This window comes from Lepisosteus oculatus, chromosome 11 (assembly GCF_040954835.1).
Source record: "Lepisosteus oculatus isolate fLepOcu1 chromosome 11, fLepOcu1.hap2, whole genome shotgun sequence".
Classification (NCBI taxonomy): Eukaryota; Metazoa; Chordata; class Actinopteri; order Semionotiformes; family Lepisosteidae; genus Lepisosteus; species Lepisosteus oculatus.
Genome location: NC_090706.1, coordinates 20124705 through 20139736, shown reverse-complemented (window position 1 = coordinate 20139736; position 15032 = coordinate 20124705). Strand labels below are relative to the sequence as shown.

The 15032-nt window shown below is 38.3% G+C and overlaps 1 protein-coding gene across 2 annotated transcripts in view; it reads right to left on the bottom strand.

The window, feature by feature from the left end:
* kcnt2b (potassium sodium-activated channel subfamily T member 2b) overlaps nucleotides 1-15032 on the bottom strand; it is a 186043-nt gene that overhangs the window by 79192 nt on the left and 91819 nt on the right. For both annotated transcript variants that reach the window (XM_015349287.2, XM_015349288.2), the window contains exons 3-7: nucleotides 14751-14853; nucleotides 7390-7443; nucleotides 5863-5911; nucleotides 4637-4696; nucleotides 2054-2128 (exon numbers count right to left, since the gene is read on the bottom strand). In XM_015349287.2, coding sequence (XP_015204773.2) covers nucleotides 2054-2128; nucleotides 4637-4696; nucleotides 5863-5911; nucleotides 7390-7443; nucleotides 14751-14853 — 341 coding nt within the window. The remainder of the gene's footprint in view (nucleotides 1-2053; nucleotides 2129-4636; nucleotides 4697-5862; nucleotides 5912-7389; nucleotides 7444-14750; nucleotides 14854-15032) is intronic.

Below are 15032 nucleotides of genomic sequence, written 5' to 3'. Positions count from 1 at the left end.
CCGCATCTATCAGCCCAGAACCATTCAGCATCTTTCTTTAGGAGGAATTGAATAGAAATGGAACTATGACAGGTGAAATCACAAAGGTACACCACAGGAGCAGGAATCCTATTTACAGCTGCTGTCCAAATGCTTTCCCAACTCAGATGGAGGAAATAATTATTGGATATGTGGTTTACATTCCAGGCAGCTCACTCAGAACTCATTTAAATTGCATTATGTCATTCTTATACTGCATGTCAGGCATCACTGCTACGAGACTTGATCAGCAAGTCCCCATGAGGTGGACAGGAACTTATTGCAGCCATTGGAATTTTGTTACATACTGTACACATTTCTGTGCATTAATAAGACTGCTATGTGTCTTTCTTTTTTTGTGTACTCTTAAGTAACTCCTGTAACTCTTAAGTTCCAGAAGTATTGCCTTTTCTGTTTCCAGAATGGGTTATTGTTGCACTTCAATGTTAATGTTTGGTTTCACTATGTACCCAAGTCAAAGTCAATTTCAACAGATCATGGAAGAAGCAACACCAGACTAAATGTGAGGTGCTTTGAGTCAGTGTGTCTTTAAAACCAGGTCAATTTAGGTTTAGAATCATGCACATGTAAGCAACAAAGACTAAAGTGCATTTCAGGTGGGTGTATTTCTTTTGTTAATTCTAAAAAACATCTTCCAGACTTATGGTGTTTTTTAAGAAAGAGCAAGCTTTTATTGTAAATTAGCTCTAGCTATATCCATTTCCATGTCTCAAATTGCTAAAAAGCAGAACAGTCTAATGAGATACCAAATTCCTATTCATCTACTGTATATGAAGTTAAAGTGGACAGACATGGAAAATCAATTTACCTTTATTAAGGTGCTTCACCGTGACATAGCTAAGATTGACTGGTCAGTTGAGCATACTGTATATATATGTTATGAGTCTTACAAGTGTCAAACATGATGAAAAGGAAAATTTACTTTCTTTCAGCTCCAATAAAAGCATAGCTCTACAGCATTTCCCTTCAGGTATTTTTATAGTGATTGTGTCTGTGATTGCAATGTCTATATTTGTCTTACAGACATTTCGAATGTTATGTGAAGCATGTAGTATCAGATTCACATGTTAAATAAATTCCACTTCCCAGTATTTAGACTTGCAGTGACCTTTTTTTTATTTGCAGCTACTTTCACTGGAACCGTCTTTGAGAGAGGGTAATAATTAATGTTAGAAGGTTCAGCAACTGAGAACACCAAGAAATAGGATATTAAAAACATAAATAGCCAAGAAAAATTGTATACTGTAGCATGCAAATTGACTTGAAAACTTTGGGATTTATTATTTATTGATCTCTACACATCTCTACACATAAAAATAATTTCAAGAAAACACAGAAATATGATGTTATTCATTATACAAATCTTCAATAAAATGAATTAAAGCTGGAAAACACAACCCATTATGTCTTTTAAGTACTTTTGGTGCCATTATAATTTCTTAATATGAGATTCGGACCCAGGTAGATTAGTGTCAAGGACTGAAATACTCCTGTACGCATCTGGTGATTTGATCCATCTGGAACAATGACTAACATAACACTTCATAAAACAGAATTTGTTTGCTTTATCACTTGTGGTGATGCATCCTTTTTTTCCCTCTGTTTACAAGAAGTTATTTAATACAAAATGCTCTTTAATACAAGGACTTCTAACTTTTTTAATACAATATCTTCTATAACTGAAGAAGTGGCTTGTATTAAAGCTTGCAAATACATATTGATTACATCCCACAATCAAGGATTTTGTTTTAAATTCCGAGTTTTCTAGGGGATTCTGAGGATATAGGTTCATGCCCACACAACCAACAATCAGGGGGAGAAAGTGGGTGATCTTCTAATAAAATTAGCACACTATTGTATGATGTAATTAATTAACTTAAAAACAGCTCTATTTAAAAATTTAACAATTGTAAAATTTGAAATTGCAGCTAAAAGCCAGTTGAAGAGAGATTGTTCTCAGACTATCAGAGTCCAGCGCAACACTGGAATGTATCAGCAAACCTGAGTCACTCACTGTGATGACGAATGGCACGGCACTGATCATCTCCAGAATAAACGGGACTCGCAACACCTGCTCCCACACGTTGCCCTGGAAACAACAAACACACAGGTCAAGGATCAGAGGTCAGATAGGAGGGGAACAAAGAGGAGTCCTCAAGTTTATTAAAAAGTGTCCAAGAAAGTGACCCTTAACCTTTTTGATTGAGCCATTTTCTATTAAATGGAATTGAAAGATTGCACTGTTAACATTTGCCACAACATTTGTTCTTGTCATGAAAAAGAAATACAAAGCTAATGTAGAGCAGAAATGGGTTCAAGATTGTCAGCAGATAGAAAAACTAGGTTGTTTTATAGACGCAAAATGACCGGTCTTGGAAAACCTCTGTAAAATTCAGTGTTTACTATAATAATAATTTTTTGTTTTTGTTGCACTTCCAAGGTCCAGTTTCTATTTTAAATCTGGAATTACCACTTTTTTAATATTAACATGGAGTAAATAAAGACCTACTGTATAGGCTCCGTGGGGCAAGTGTTAGAAACAAACATCTGAAAAGCTGCAAACCCAATGTGCCCAACAAAAGAATTAGGGCTGATAAACTAATTCATGTGGCATTGATGCTAGTGTAAGCTTGCATGTGCTATGCAAATATCTAGTGTTGCACTTGTGCAAAGACCTAAGAGTACACTTTCTGACTAATGTTTATGCGATTCCAGATGTGCACAGCCACATAGGAAATCCCAGTCAAGAAAAACACAGTATAGTGTTAAGAGTACACTATAGACCTCTAAATACAGATGATGATTATAAGTCAACACTGTATAATGAAAGTAAAAATGTATGTGGAAATGTAGATGTAGTGTTTATGGGAGACTGCAACTTTTCCCACACAGACTGGGAGACAGCATAAGGCAAATACAAAACTATATCATATATAAGCAAATATATATATAAACAGTATCCCTAATGGTGGTAATTAGTGGGGTACCACAAGGATCTGTACTAGGACCACTGTTCCTTTTAGTTTATATCAATGACATAGATTCCAGTATTCTTATTAAACTACTTACATTTGCAGATGATACAAAATTGGGAGGATTAGAAAAGCAGCAAATTAAATTTCTAAAGATTTAGATAAAATTCAAGACCAGGCAAACATCTGGTAAATGGTTTTTAATGTAGAGAACTGCAGGGATTTGCGTGAATGTAGTAATGACAATACGTCAATGCAAAATGAGAAAGGGTGATATAATAGGGGCTTCTTATAGAAAAGGTTTAGACTGACACTATTTAAATCTTTAAAAAGCAAAAAAAAGGATATATGGTTAAAAGCGTAAACTTTTAATCAAGAAATGCTTTATTAAAATTGTACAGTGCACTAGTCATTTTTCCATAAGCACCTGCACCTCCACTTCTGTGTTACCTCACTCTTTTGTTTGCTGAGCTAGACAGTCTTGTCTACACTTGTTGCAGCCCTGTGACTGTTCACTGAGGCTTTATCCAGACACAAAGTCACTTAAGCGAATATCTACAGAATGAAGAATGAAATACAAACCCGAGGACATACAGTAAGTGGAAACTACATGTGTGTGGCAGTGCATTTCAAACAGAGAACAGGAGGTACTTCATTACTTAACAAGGTTGTGGAAGTGTGGAACAAGCTATTAAGCCATGTTGTTGAAGCTGATACTCTGGCTTCTTTCAAGAAATCGTTGAATGTGATCTTTGGATCAATTAACTACTAATTATAAAACCAGCAAGATGGGCCAAATGGCCTCATCTCTTTAGCAACATTTCTTATGTTTGTTATGAGACACCCACAAGTCAAGTCAGAACCATTCATCTTGTAGTATACAATAAGCTCCATAGTAACGTACAAGAGAGTTTTCATCAATTGGAGGATTGGTATGTTCCTCAGTTAAATCACTGCAAGCCTGCGGGTGCCTTCTAAGTCATACAAGTCATCAGTCTACCTAAATTCAAGAGGACTCTGACCAGCTGGCAGAACTCAGGACATCACTGGACGTACAGGATCTGCACCATGGACATTAGAGCACTGTGTTTTTGCTGGTTTAGAAGCTTAGAAAATGGGCTTAATTCATCTTGTTCTAAAGTGTTTTAGACATGTAGGAACCTCTTAAGATGTAAATTTGTCTGTACAGATATAATTTGACAAATTAACATATCAAGCACAAAGAAAGAAACCGTTGCTTCAATAAGGAATTTTGCAAAAGCTTAGGGATTCCAGCTGTGCAAGTGGTTTACTGAGCCTTTTTCATCTGGTTACTTGCATGGTAAGACCTTTTTTTCAGTTTTTGAAAAGATGGAGGACTTTGAAATTAGCATTATCTCTGTACCTTCTAAGAGGTTTCATAACTTCTCACATTTAAATTCCTTGACAAGGTGCCTGGAATTTAAACAGCTGGCTAGGGCCAAGCAAAGCCAATAATGTTTTTTTTTTGTCTGTGTTTGATACAAATTAATTAATTCTCACCTGGAAATGTTTTATGAGAATTGAGACATGACAGATAAATGTGCAGAACAGAACATAAGGAAAGTTACAAGGACATTGCAGGACATTCAGTTTGGCACACTCACCTTATAGCTGAGGTACACCACCAGCATGGTTTCTGAAAAGCTGATTAACGCCACCAAAACCTAAGGAGAAAAGAAAGAAGCTCTTAAATTTAGCTTTCCAGGATTTGTCCAAATTCAAGTGTAATTTGTTAATCCCTCTGTTCTCAGAACCAAAATTATCTGTATTTTTTTCCTTTATGCAAACTTGTCCCATAGCACATGAATTAACGCATAACACAAAGCATGTGAATTAAAACACAGCACTTAGTACATGAATTAACATATAAATTAATACACAGAACATGAACTGAAAGGGAGAAACAGACAGCACATGAATTCACACAATGTACATGAATTAACACACAGCACTGAGCACATGAATTAACATACAGAACATCAATTAACATGCAGCAAATGGATAAGCTGGGCAGCATGCCCATTGGGAAGGGGGTAGGCACATTGCTCTGGAGTGTACATGTAGAAGCACATTAGAAAATCTCAAATGAAAGCAGGTCGTATAGCACATCTAGCCTAGTTGTAGTACTTTAGGTAGTTTTTAAGTGATGTAGAATCATCTCCATTTGATATGTTGTTATTATAAGGAATTCAGTGTGCCAATGATGTCTGTTTGCAGGGAACTCTCATTACGTCTTTGCAATCACCAAACTCAATCTGTCGGTTACAGCTGCCAGTGGAGACACTATGAGACACACAGAGGTGAGGCCCACCACGAGCACAGGAGCTCAAAGTGGTCACTGAACTTAAACCAGGATGTTGCTGCCCCTACATGCTGAAAGGCATAAGGGGCAAATATCCATCCATCCATTTTCTAACCACTTAAATTCAGGGTCACGGATACCTGGAGCCGATCCCAGCAAGCAACAAGCACAAGGTGGGATACAGCCTGGACAAGCTGCCAGTTCATCACAGGGCATACACAGACACACACACTCACACCAGGCCCAGCTTTCCCAGGAGCCAAGTAACCTACCAGTATTCTTTGGACTGAACATGCACACTCCACACAGAGAGCACTCAAGGTCTGGACCCCAGCACTGTGATGCAGCAATGCTAACTGTGCTACCATGCCACCCCGGAAGGAATTAAATCCAACACAAAAATAAATTCAAAAGTTATGTTTTATTTGGGCATTACTAAGTCATCCTGCATACCCCAGGTGACTCTCAGAAGTCCCCTGCATGTACGTATACCCCCATTTTAAAAATAATAAAGTGAGTATTCCTTACTTGCAATGCCCAGAGTGGTAGGGGCCTGTTTACCCAAATTATCAGTGACCTGGGTAGGATCAGAAAGAGACAAATTCATCATCTATTACAATCTAAAGTACCTACGCCTTAATTCAAAAGGATCTGACATGTGCCAGTGTGCAATGATTGGTTCACCTGTAGTTTTGATCATGAAACCCTTTGAAAGATTCCTTGGTTACAATGATGAACACATAAAAATATTTAGTACCTTAACAGAAACTTAGAAACATGTTCAGAATTTCTGGGGAAAATATAGAGATCAGTACAATTTCAGAAGAACTTACAACAAAAACAACGCCATCTTTGAAATCAACTGGAGAATTAACTGAAGCAGAAGTCAATCTATTATTGTGTTGTGTTGAACAAACTTCAACAATTATGGACATTCTAAGGGGAGTGGGGACAGTGATGAAGTATTAGCCACACCAGTGATAAACCTTTCTGAGAACAGCTGGAATTCAGGTCCATAGACAACCCATTACGTGGGCTGACACATTAATCTGAATGGCTCTGCTGTCACTGTAATGTAGCCCTGGCTTTCTTCTTGTTCTTTATTAATTTCCACACTGCTTTCCGGGTATCGACCGGCTGCCTCCTCTTGCCCAAATAGCATTGCACTGCCTGGAAAAAAGCACTCAACCCACATTACTGAGCACTATGCAGTCTGCTTTTTATTTTCTCTTGTGGTGCCACTGAGGCACCAGTGGAAACCACCTCTCAACGGGCATTGAAATCACTTACTGAGAGACCTGAAGACCTGGTGCAAGTAGATCATATCTCTTTTTTTTTGCATCTTGTTATCACAACAGGAGAAACATCACAGCATGTCTTTGCTTCAACACCTCACTTAGAGTTCTACATATTGTTTTTCCAGAGTTGGATTAGTTTTACAGTTAGTTGAAAGTCTGTACTTTCATTTAGTTTGCACAATTTTGAAAACAAAACAGCTCAAGAAGAGCAACTCTCATCACAATGTTTCTGCATACATCATGGAAGATTAAATCAGATTGTCGGTCTGATTCACGCATCTGTTATCTTCTGCTGTTGCATCAACTAATACAAACACAAAAATCCATCTGCAAAAAACAAACTCTACACAACATTTCTTCCTTCTTATTACCTAAATATGCTTGATTGATATGGATAAAACACACATTTGAAAAGGTAGGAACATACAGATGGAGCTCTGTTCAACTGTAAGTACTGTAAAAGCTTTCAGCAGCAATTGCTCAATCACTGTTCAACCTGTTTCTTAAGTCACTTTGAATAAAACTGTCAGACTGGTACTGTAACTAATTGCTGTTAAAATCTGTAGGTTTCTTTCTGGTTTGTGAAGTACATTGCTGTACTATACTGTATGTATTAAAGGTCATGCAGCAGGTTTAGTTATTGCATGTGCAGAGCCCTGCCAGCAGCTGTCCCAGGGTGGAACAACAAACCTGGTACTGGAATTACATCACTACCCTGCAAAAACCAATATAATTGAATATCAAACCCCATACTTACCAATCGAACTGGCTTTTCAGCAGTGTTGAGGTGTTCTGCTTGGGACAGCCCCAGCTGAAATGGAGAAGAATAAGAAATTACCCTTGAAAAGGGAAGAGTTACCTTCTTGATAAGCATTGAAAAGAAACTGATAAAGCACTGATTGATTACCCCTTCTGAGTTAATGATTGACAGCTAAAAGGCAGGCAGAATGCAGCCTGAGGCTTCTAGAGGAAGTCTTACCCCCTAAGACCTCTGAATGGCTGAAAATACAATGAATGACAGCGCTTTTTACCAATCAGATCCCCTTATTTCTGGCGGTCCTGCTTCAAACATTTACTACAAAGTCAATAACGTTCAATAGCCTCCAGGTCTGGAGATAAGCTAGTCTAGGCTTCTGTGGATATATATCAAGCTTCAGAATAAGGTAAAAACATGGGGTATATATATATATTTTGCTGCGTTTTGCTTTTGCGGTCTTGTTTTGCTGGCTTATTGATTACCTTATCTATGCATATTGGAAGTTTAGAAGTGCATCATCAGATAAAAAGTGACTGTGATCAATCGTCTTTTTTAAAAAACAACATTTTTTTTAAAGCTCCTGTTGTCGTTTTTCGATAAATAACATGGTTTTGTTGGTAAAAAACTATTACAAATTATGAAGGAATCAAAGGTAGATAATGATTTACACCGTAGACGTTTTGTGAAACCCTAGTTGAACACATTTCGATTGATAAAAGGTTTTCTGTAAAGGTTTTGTGGTTTTGGTGATATAAAATAATGAAGTGAAAGAGAACTTTTGAGGCATGTTTTTCTTAAAAAGTTGCATATACATGTACATCCAGCATTAAGAGGTTAAGAAAGACCACATTTCCCTATTGCAGAACCTTTACTGCGGTGCTTCTTGGTTGTGGTTTAGACTTCAGATCTAAAGCTGTGATCACTCCTTTAATTTGTCTCAGTTTCATTATTATGACAAGATGTTCTGATTTTTTTTCAATAAATAACAGAAAAAAATTAAACTGCCAAAAAAGCAGGAAACAATACAGACAGGGAGAAGAAATTGTGATTTGTTTTATTAAAAAATAGCTTACATTTTCAAATAGCCACTGACTGAATGACAGACTGACTGATTGAAAAGTTGCAGCAAACTAGAACAAATCAATCACTTTCCATAATGGCAAAAGATTTAGGACACTTTGGAGAAAAAAAAAATGAAACGGTGTGTAAAAAGGAGTGTGAAACAATGAATGACACAGGTTTCCTTCAAAGGAAACAGTTAACTTGATGTCAGGAGATGAAATATCTAAATTAACCCCTAACTAAGCAGAGTTCAAGCTGGAATAAGGAGCTGTCTCTAGAAAATGTTGAACAACAGGAAAGCTGATGAAAAATATGGTCTATTTGTGGAAAGGGTCAAAAGTGGCTGTCTAGGGTCAATCTGTCTTTTCTCTTTGGCATTCACAAGTCATTTTTTGAAGTCAATCTTTGGTGTGCCTGGATGGTTTTGTGTATACATACTGCACATTACCACAGCTCCCACAGTAAAGAATCATGTTGGGATAGACCATTGCCTGTTATAGAACAGGCAGGTCGAATAAGATTTAGAAACGTAATTTACTATTTATCCTGATCTTCATTATCATCATCTTCTTCAGCCCTCTGTGGGCCAACTCCCAAGATTCTTCAAGCAAATGTCTTGCCTTGGGTCTCTTTAACCACATCCCTCCCTCTCACCTTTTCACTTTAGCTTTTCAACTTGCAGGAGGTCTTCGTGGTCCAGTTCTGTAGGTCTTTACCCCGTCCACAATTCATATAGCCAGTCAGCATAGTTTCAGACTCGTCACTCACTTTCAAAAGTAATGTTTGTGCTCCATTTATGTGTGCATTTCTTCATTTTCTTTTGAACAGAACACTGAGCTTGAACTGCAGCCTATATAAAATTTGTGCCGTCGTGGCCTCTGAGAATTCACAATCATGAGGTGGCAGGAGCAGTTGAAGTGGTTTTCAAAACGTTAATGCACTTTATTTCATTTTACTCCCTGCATTTCCTATCTATCTAGAACTCCAGTCTATATTTTCTGCTGGTCTTCACTAAACAGCAGGGGTTTACGTAAAAGTGTTTTAATTCTGAGTGGGGGTAACCACAGATGGCATTGGAGAAACCCTTCTGGAGTGTGAAACCAAGAGTGGAAAAACAGCACGTAGGCAGACAAAGCCAGTCATGGTGACACGCATACCATCTTCATTTTTGTGTCATCTCACCTCTTACTTGTTGAATAAACTGCATGGAATTAGTGATTCTCTGCACTGTGAAGTTAAGTGTAAATGAACTTTATATGTTGATAAAAAAAGATGCTGAAAAACAAGTTGTGGGAGTGAAGGAGGAAATTTAGTTTTATATCTGGGCTAAAGAACTTTTTGAAGAACCTTGGCTTTCATTCCGAATTTCCTTTCACAGACACAGTCTTGAAACAGGTCAAATTACCCTCTGAGACATGGATCCCAAGATATTAAACCAGAAAAGAGATGGAATCTCTGCTATGTTCTTAGTCACATATGAGTGGTAGAACCTCAGGAAAACACAAAACTGGACATATTTGGCCTAGGGATCTTGACCAGTTTCCTTGACGTCCTGTGCAACAGCGCCCCCATTGACTGACTGGTGCTTGTGTAGTTTGGAATGTTATGTTATCAGAGAGGACACAGTTCAACACAAGAGTAAGAGCCCTGTACTAAGTTGTGCAGCTAGAGTTCTTCACCCAATAAAACTCTTCAGACAATGATGGAAATTAAGGATGCAAAGAATGTTCCAAACAAAAAGGAATTTTCAAAAATAATTTTCTAAATTAAATACTGGATAGGATAGCACCTGCTGTCCTCTTCTACCACCTATGTCAAATTTATGCATTCCATTCCATCAACATCCAATTAGGGAACACAGGTCCTAAAGGCTATCTTCATGGCAGTCTCTAGTGGTGGCTTGCTATCATTACAACCCACCACAAAGCAATATCCCAGGGGTCTCCACCCACAGTCCTGGAGAGCCTCAGTTCAGTCCTGCAGCTCAATCTGAAAACAGCTGCAGGTTTCTAGTGCTTTAAGCATTGTAATCAAGGGTACCCTATTGATCCCCTATAAATTACTTAATATGTCAAATCACCTGCTTCATTGTTCACAATCTAACTGTGACTTATATTCACACACAGTTAGGGAATTACTGGGAGCCTGTTAACCACAAGTACTTTAGTAATAAAACAACTATTAGAATCAAGTGATTTTGTGATTTATCAGGAAGTACAGTTACAGTGTACTTTACAACATGTTCATAAATACAGCTATAAGTATTAGTTATTAGTCATTAAAAATAATTTACATGTTTGTAGCAATTTCCAAATAGGTGATTCTTAGACTAAGGGTTTACCCAGTTACTTCTTTTAACTTCTATTAGAAGACAAACAGCAATAAAAACTACAAGAAAGTCTTTGGGCAGATAATTGTTGTTGATATTACTGAGCTGATAACACAGCAATAATGACCTATGATGTAATTGGAAAGCCAAAGACTATTTTTAAACATTTTATTTGGTAGTTAAAGGCTTAAGGTTCTCACGGCAGGCAAGAGGATGCCACCCCACCTCTTACACTGATACCACAGCTTGAAAGAAAGAACTTTGTAAATAGAGTCAGCCTTTTTCTGTAATGCACCATTGTCAGGATCTTAAATATGGACTGAAAAGTCATGGGTACATTAGCAACTCATGGGGGATTGCAAAGCTGTGTTGTGCAGAAACCTCTCTAACTGGCAATGCAGTGTAAAGTGCAGTTTTTTTATCTGGCAGATCAGACAGACGAGAAAGGAGAAAATGTCAAAATACAAAACTGCTGAACTCCTCAGATGTGATCTAGACAGTGTTAAAAGATAGATTTGGGCATTGACAGCCCTTAACATATTCTCTTTGAACTAAATAAATAAAAGGGATTTCTCTGCTCTTAGAAATCTTTCACACACTATGTGAACCAGATTAAGTGATTCCAGCCTCCTTGTGTATGTGCAAACCAGGTGGGTGGAGTGTGTGGGGGGACGCATCACTAGTGTGATAGTGTGTTGAAAAACCTTACCACTGCTGTGAAGCCCCAAAAAACAATAAAGTTAGAAGGACCCTCTTCTTTTCCTACTTTCAGAACGTTATGCCAGTCTCTGTCCCGCTGTGACGGAGAAGAGCAGGACATGGGATGACTTATCAGAGGAAATCTTTAACTGTGGCTCTTTCGCTTCAAACTAAACATAATATTGTGTGGGTTAGTGGGTTAGTAGTTTGAGATAGCAAATTGCTTCTAACCCCCTCACCTGAGACATCAAGACCCTGGCCATGAGAATTAAGCTAGCAGAACACCCCCCAACCTCTCAAATAGCATGAATGGGGAGGTTTGAAGAGAAACAAAATAAAATATGCACCAATATTTCCCACAACAATATATTATTTGTTGTATATTGAGATATAAGAGGGGGTCGGTGCTTAGCTACAATTAGAACTCCAGTAAGCAGTTTGACTGAAATCTGTGTAGAAGGCTTAAGGCTCAAGGACTTTAGCTGTTAGTAAAAGTAGGCAATGATCTGAAAACCTAGGGTAGAATTTTAGGGCTCCTGTATGAAGCTGAATTTTAAATGTGATGGCTACAGTGTCATACAATGTACATCAAAACCGTTTCACCAATAAACCATTGCACACTACCTCAACCAGAAAGGGATTTCTTAAAAGCTTAGTGACTGCAAGATGAGATTCCCTGCCTTTTGCTTTGTTTTCAACCCACACAAGTGTTTCCAGTTCCAACCGTTAATTATGGAAAAAGTGTCTTCTGGCCATCTGAATCACAGAACTTCTCAATGTATTTTAAGTAGGCTATTTCCACAGCAGGTCTGCAGTATATTTGCCTTATATGTTGCCATAAATTAAGTTATATTCTTACAAAAAGGGACATTTCATTCACTTTCTTATTTTGATCATGGGTTTGCTGTTGTTTCCTATGGCTTTATCATACCCTCAGTGTGGTTTGCACTAGAAAATTGAAACACTGCTTAAAGTACTTCCTGGGATTTTGTGCACATTGTTATTTCCATGCTTTGTTCAACAAAGTACAGGGAATGCATGTTGACACCACGGGCAACTACTGAAAAGCTATGATAAAACACGGTGAGTGAAAAATCTATAGCAAATGTACATAGATAAGCTTTTTAAGGTCAGGGGGTGTTTGAAAGTCTGCAGCAAAATTAAAGAAAGGAGTATGAAATATCATATGAAAAGTATCTGTGTAGTGCTACAGTTCTCTTTTAGCAGGGACATTCCATAATTTAGCCAAAAAGAGATTGTTCTAAATGGGACACCAATTGTCCTGTGTTGACAATAGCCCTGATAAACATCAACAAGTGTCCACCAATGACTGGCTGAGTTACCATTCTACATGTATCAGTATTATCCTGAAAATCACGCAAGCAACTCTTTGCACGGCAAGCACAAGATGGCAATGGTGTGTGAAATCAATACTGGCTAACAACACTTCTCTTTCTAGAAATCAGAATTATATCACGTCCAGTTTGGCTAGCCTTTGAGCCAACGTTAACCTCACAAGTCAAATCATGAGAAAGAGAAGGGAAGTCAGAAGGTGGACACAGCCCTGCAGAGCCTAAAAAAATATTTTATAGATGCTTCTGAGGCTAGTTCTATATTAAACATAAATTTGACTGTTACGACCCCAAGTGTCCAGGGGTATCGGGGTGTAACATTTAGGATAATTCTTTTGGAAGCAGGTGGGTTTTGGTGAGGGACTAGAGTGGTGCCAAAGAAAAGAAAATAACGAATAAAATGGATCTGGCTAGGACAGTGAGGGAAAGCTAACCTAACTACAAAAGAAAACCCAAAACACACGGTCTTTGGCATCTTCAACACACTAACTAACCTCCACTGACTACCCAAAACCATACAAGACAAATGGCACTCACCCGTACTAAACTAGTGTACTAATACAAAATCAACTAAGTGTGTAAAGTGTACCCAACAACCTAACCTTATATACAAAAGTTCACACAAAAACACAAGTGAACCAGGAATACAAATAAGGGAAAACAAGAGTAATCAACAGGAACAGGGTACAAAGAACACAAAAGTTGAACATGCCTTATATATAACACGTTAGGGCAAGGTAATGGCAAAACAAGGATAATCACACAAACTAAAGTACAAAGATACTAACAGAAAACCAACAAAATAACAAAGCCGAAGCTATACGAAAATACACACACACAAAGCAAAACAACAAACCAACAAAGCCGAAGCAATAAATAAAACCAAACGGGACCGAAGTCAAACAAAAGGCCTCTCCTTGCTGAAAACCTCCATGTTATATGCTGAATAAGATGTGTTCTGATTGGCTGAGAGCTAATTGATGATAACGTCATACTAACAGTGTGGTGTAATGGTGGACCAATGGGGAAGGGAGAACAATCAAGGGTGAGCAGTGTGGACATAACAGAAAAAACACACACAGAACACACACTGGGACGTAACATTGACAAAAGGTAAAGCCCTGCATGGTATGACTCACAAGAAATAATCTTTCCAAGCTTCAGGATCAATAAGGCAATATGTACAAATGGTTGTAGTTCAGGTAGGTAGCTGCGTCAGTATGCGTAGGCTGCAAAGGAACAAGTAATAGGTTTATTCCATGCTGAAAAAAAGAAGAAATAGAACACAACGTTTCGGCCGTGGAGCCTTCTTCAGGTGTGGCACCTGACACCTGAAGAAGGCTCCACGGCCGAAACGTTGTGTTCTCTTTCTTCTTTTTTTCAGCATGGAATAAACCTATTACTTGTTCCTTTGCAATATGTACAAATGTACAGACTAATTCCATACTGTGGAAATATTTCAATTCTTGAGCCATCTTTTGGTGCCAGTGGACTCAACTGCTGAAACACTGGTTTTCCTTTCTACTTTTAAGAGTAGAATTAACCCCTACTTGTTACTTTGAAGCCAATGCTGAAGCAGTTCCTTACTCAAACATCTTCAGTATATATGTCAATAAGCAGAGGTGAAGCAACCTAAGTTGTAACTAGTTTAAGGTGAAAGTGGTAAGAACACATAGAGAACGGCCACTTCATCTCTATGCTGCTACCAGGACTTACAACCCTTCTCCCTTCAACTTATATTCCTTATTTACACATTGGAATGTCACTAACCCTAAAACCCCCACCCCCCCCTACACTGGCTAACAATGAGTTTAAGAACAGACTTGTTCATTTGGTCCTTATTCTCATTTGAACCCTAGGAGACCAGAACTGGAGATTCCTCAGCCACCAGAGGGACTCCAGTGCCAGGACCCACTCACCAGCCCCCCCTGCCCTCCCTTGGGTCATCTAGCAGGACTCTGATGATGTACAGGAGACAGCTCAGGAGCTTCAGGGAGAAGTTGAACAGTCGTACTCGCAGACCTGAAACACAGCACAGAGCCCAAATTAGATGTCAGTCTGCAGGCGCGCTTTGGTTCAGACAAGAAAACCTTCACTATGGTGTAAAATGACATTGTGACTTGAAAATGTTCAGGAGTCAGTCTTCTGGATCTGTAGATTACTAGTTTCAAAATGTTCTCACTAATCTACAAATCAAATCT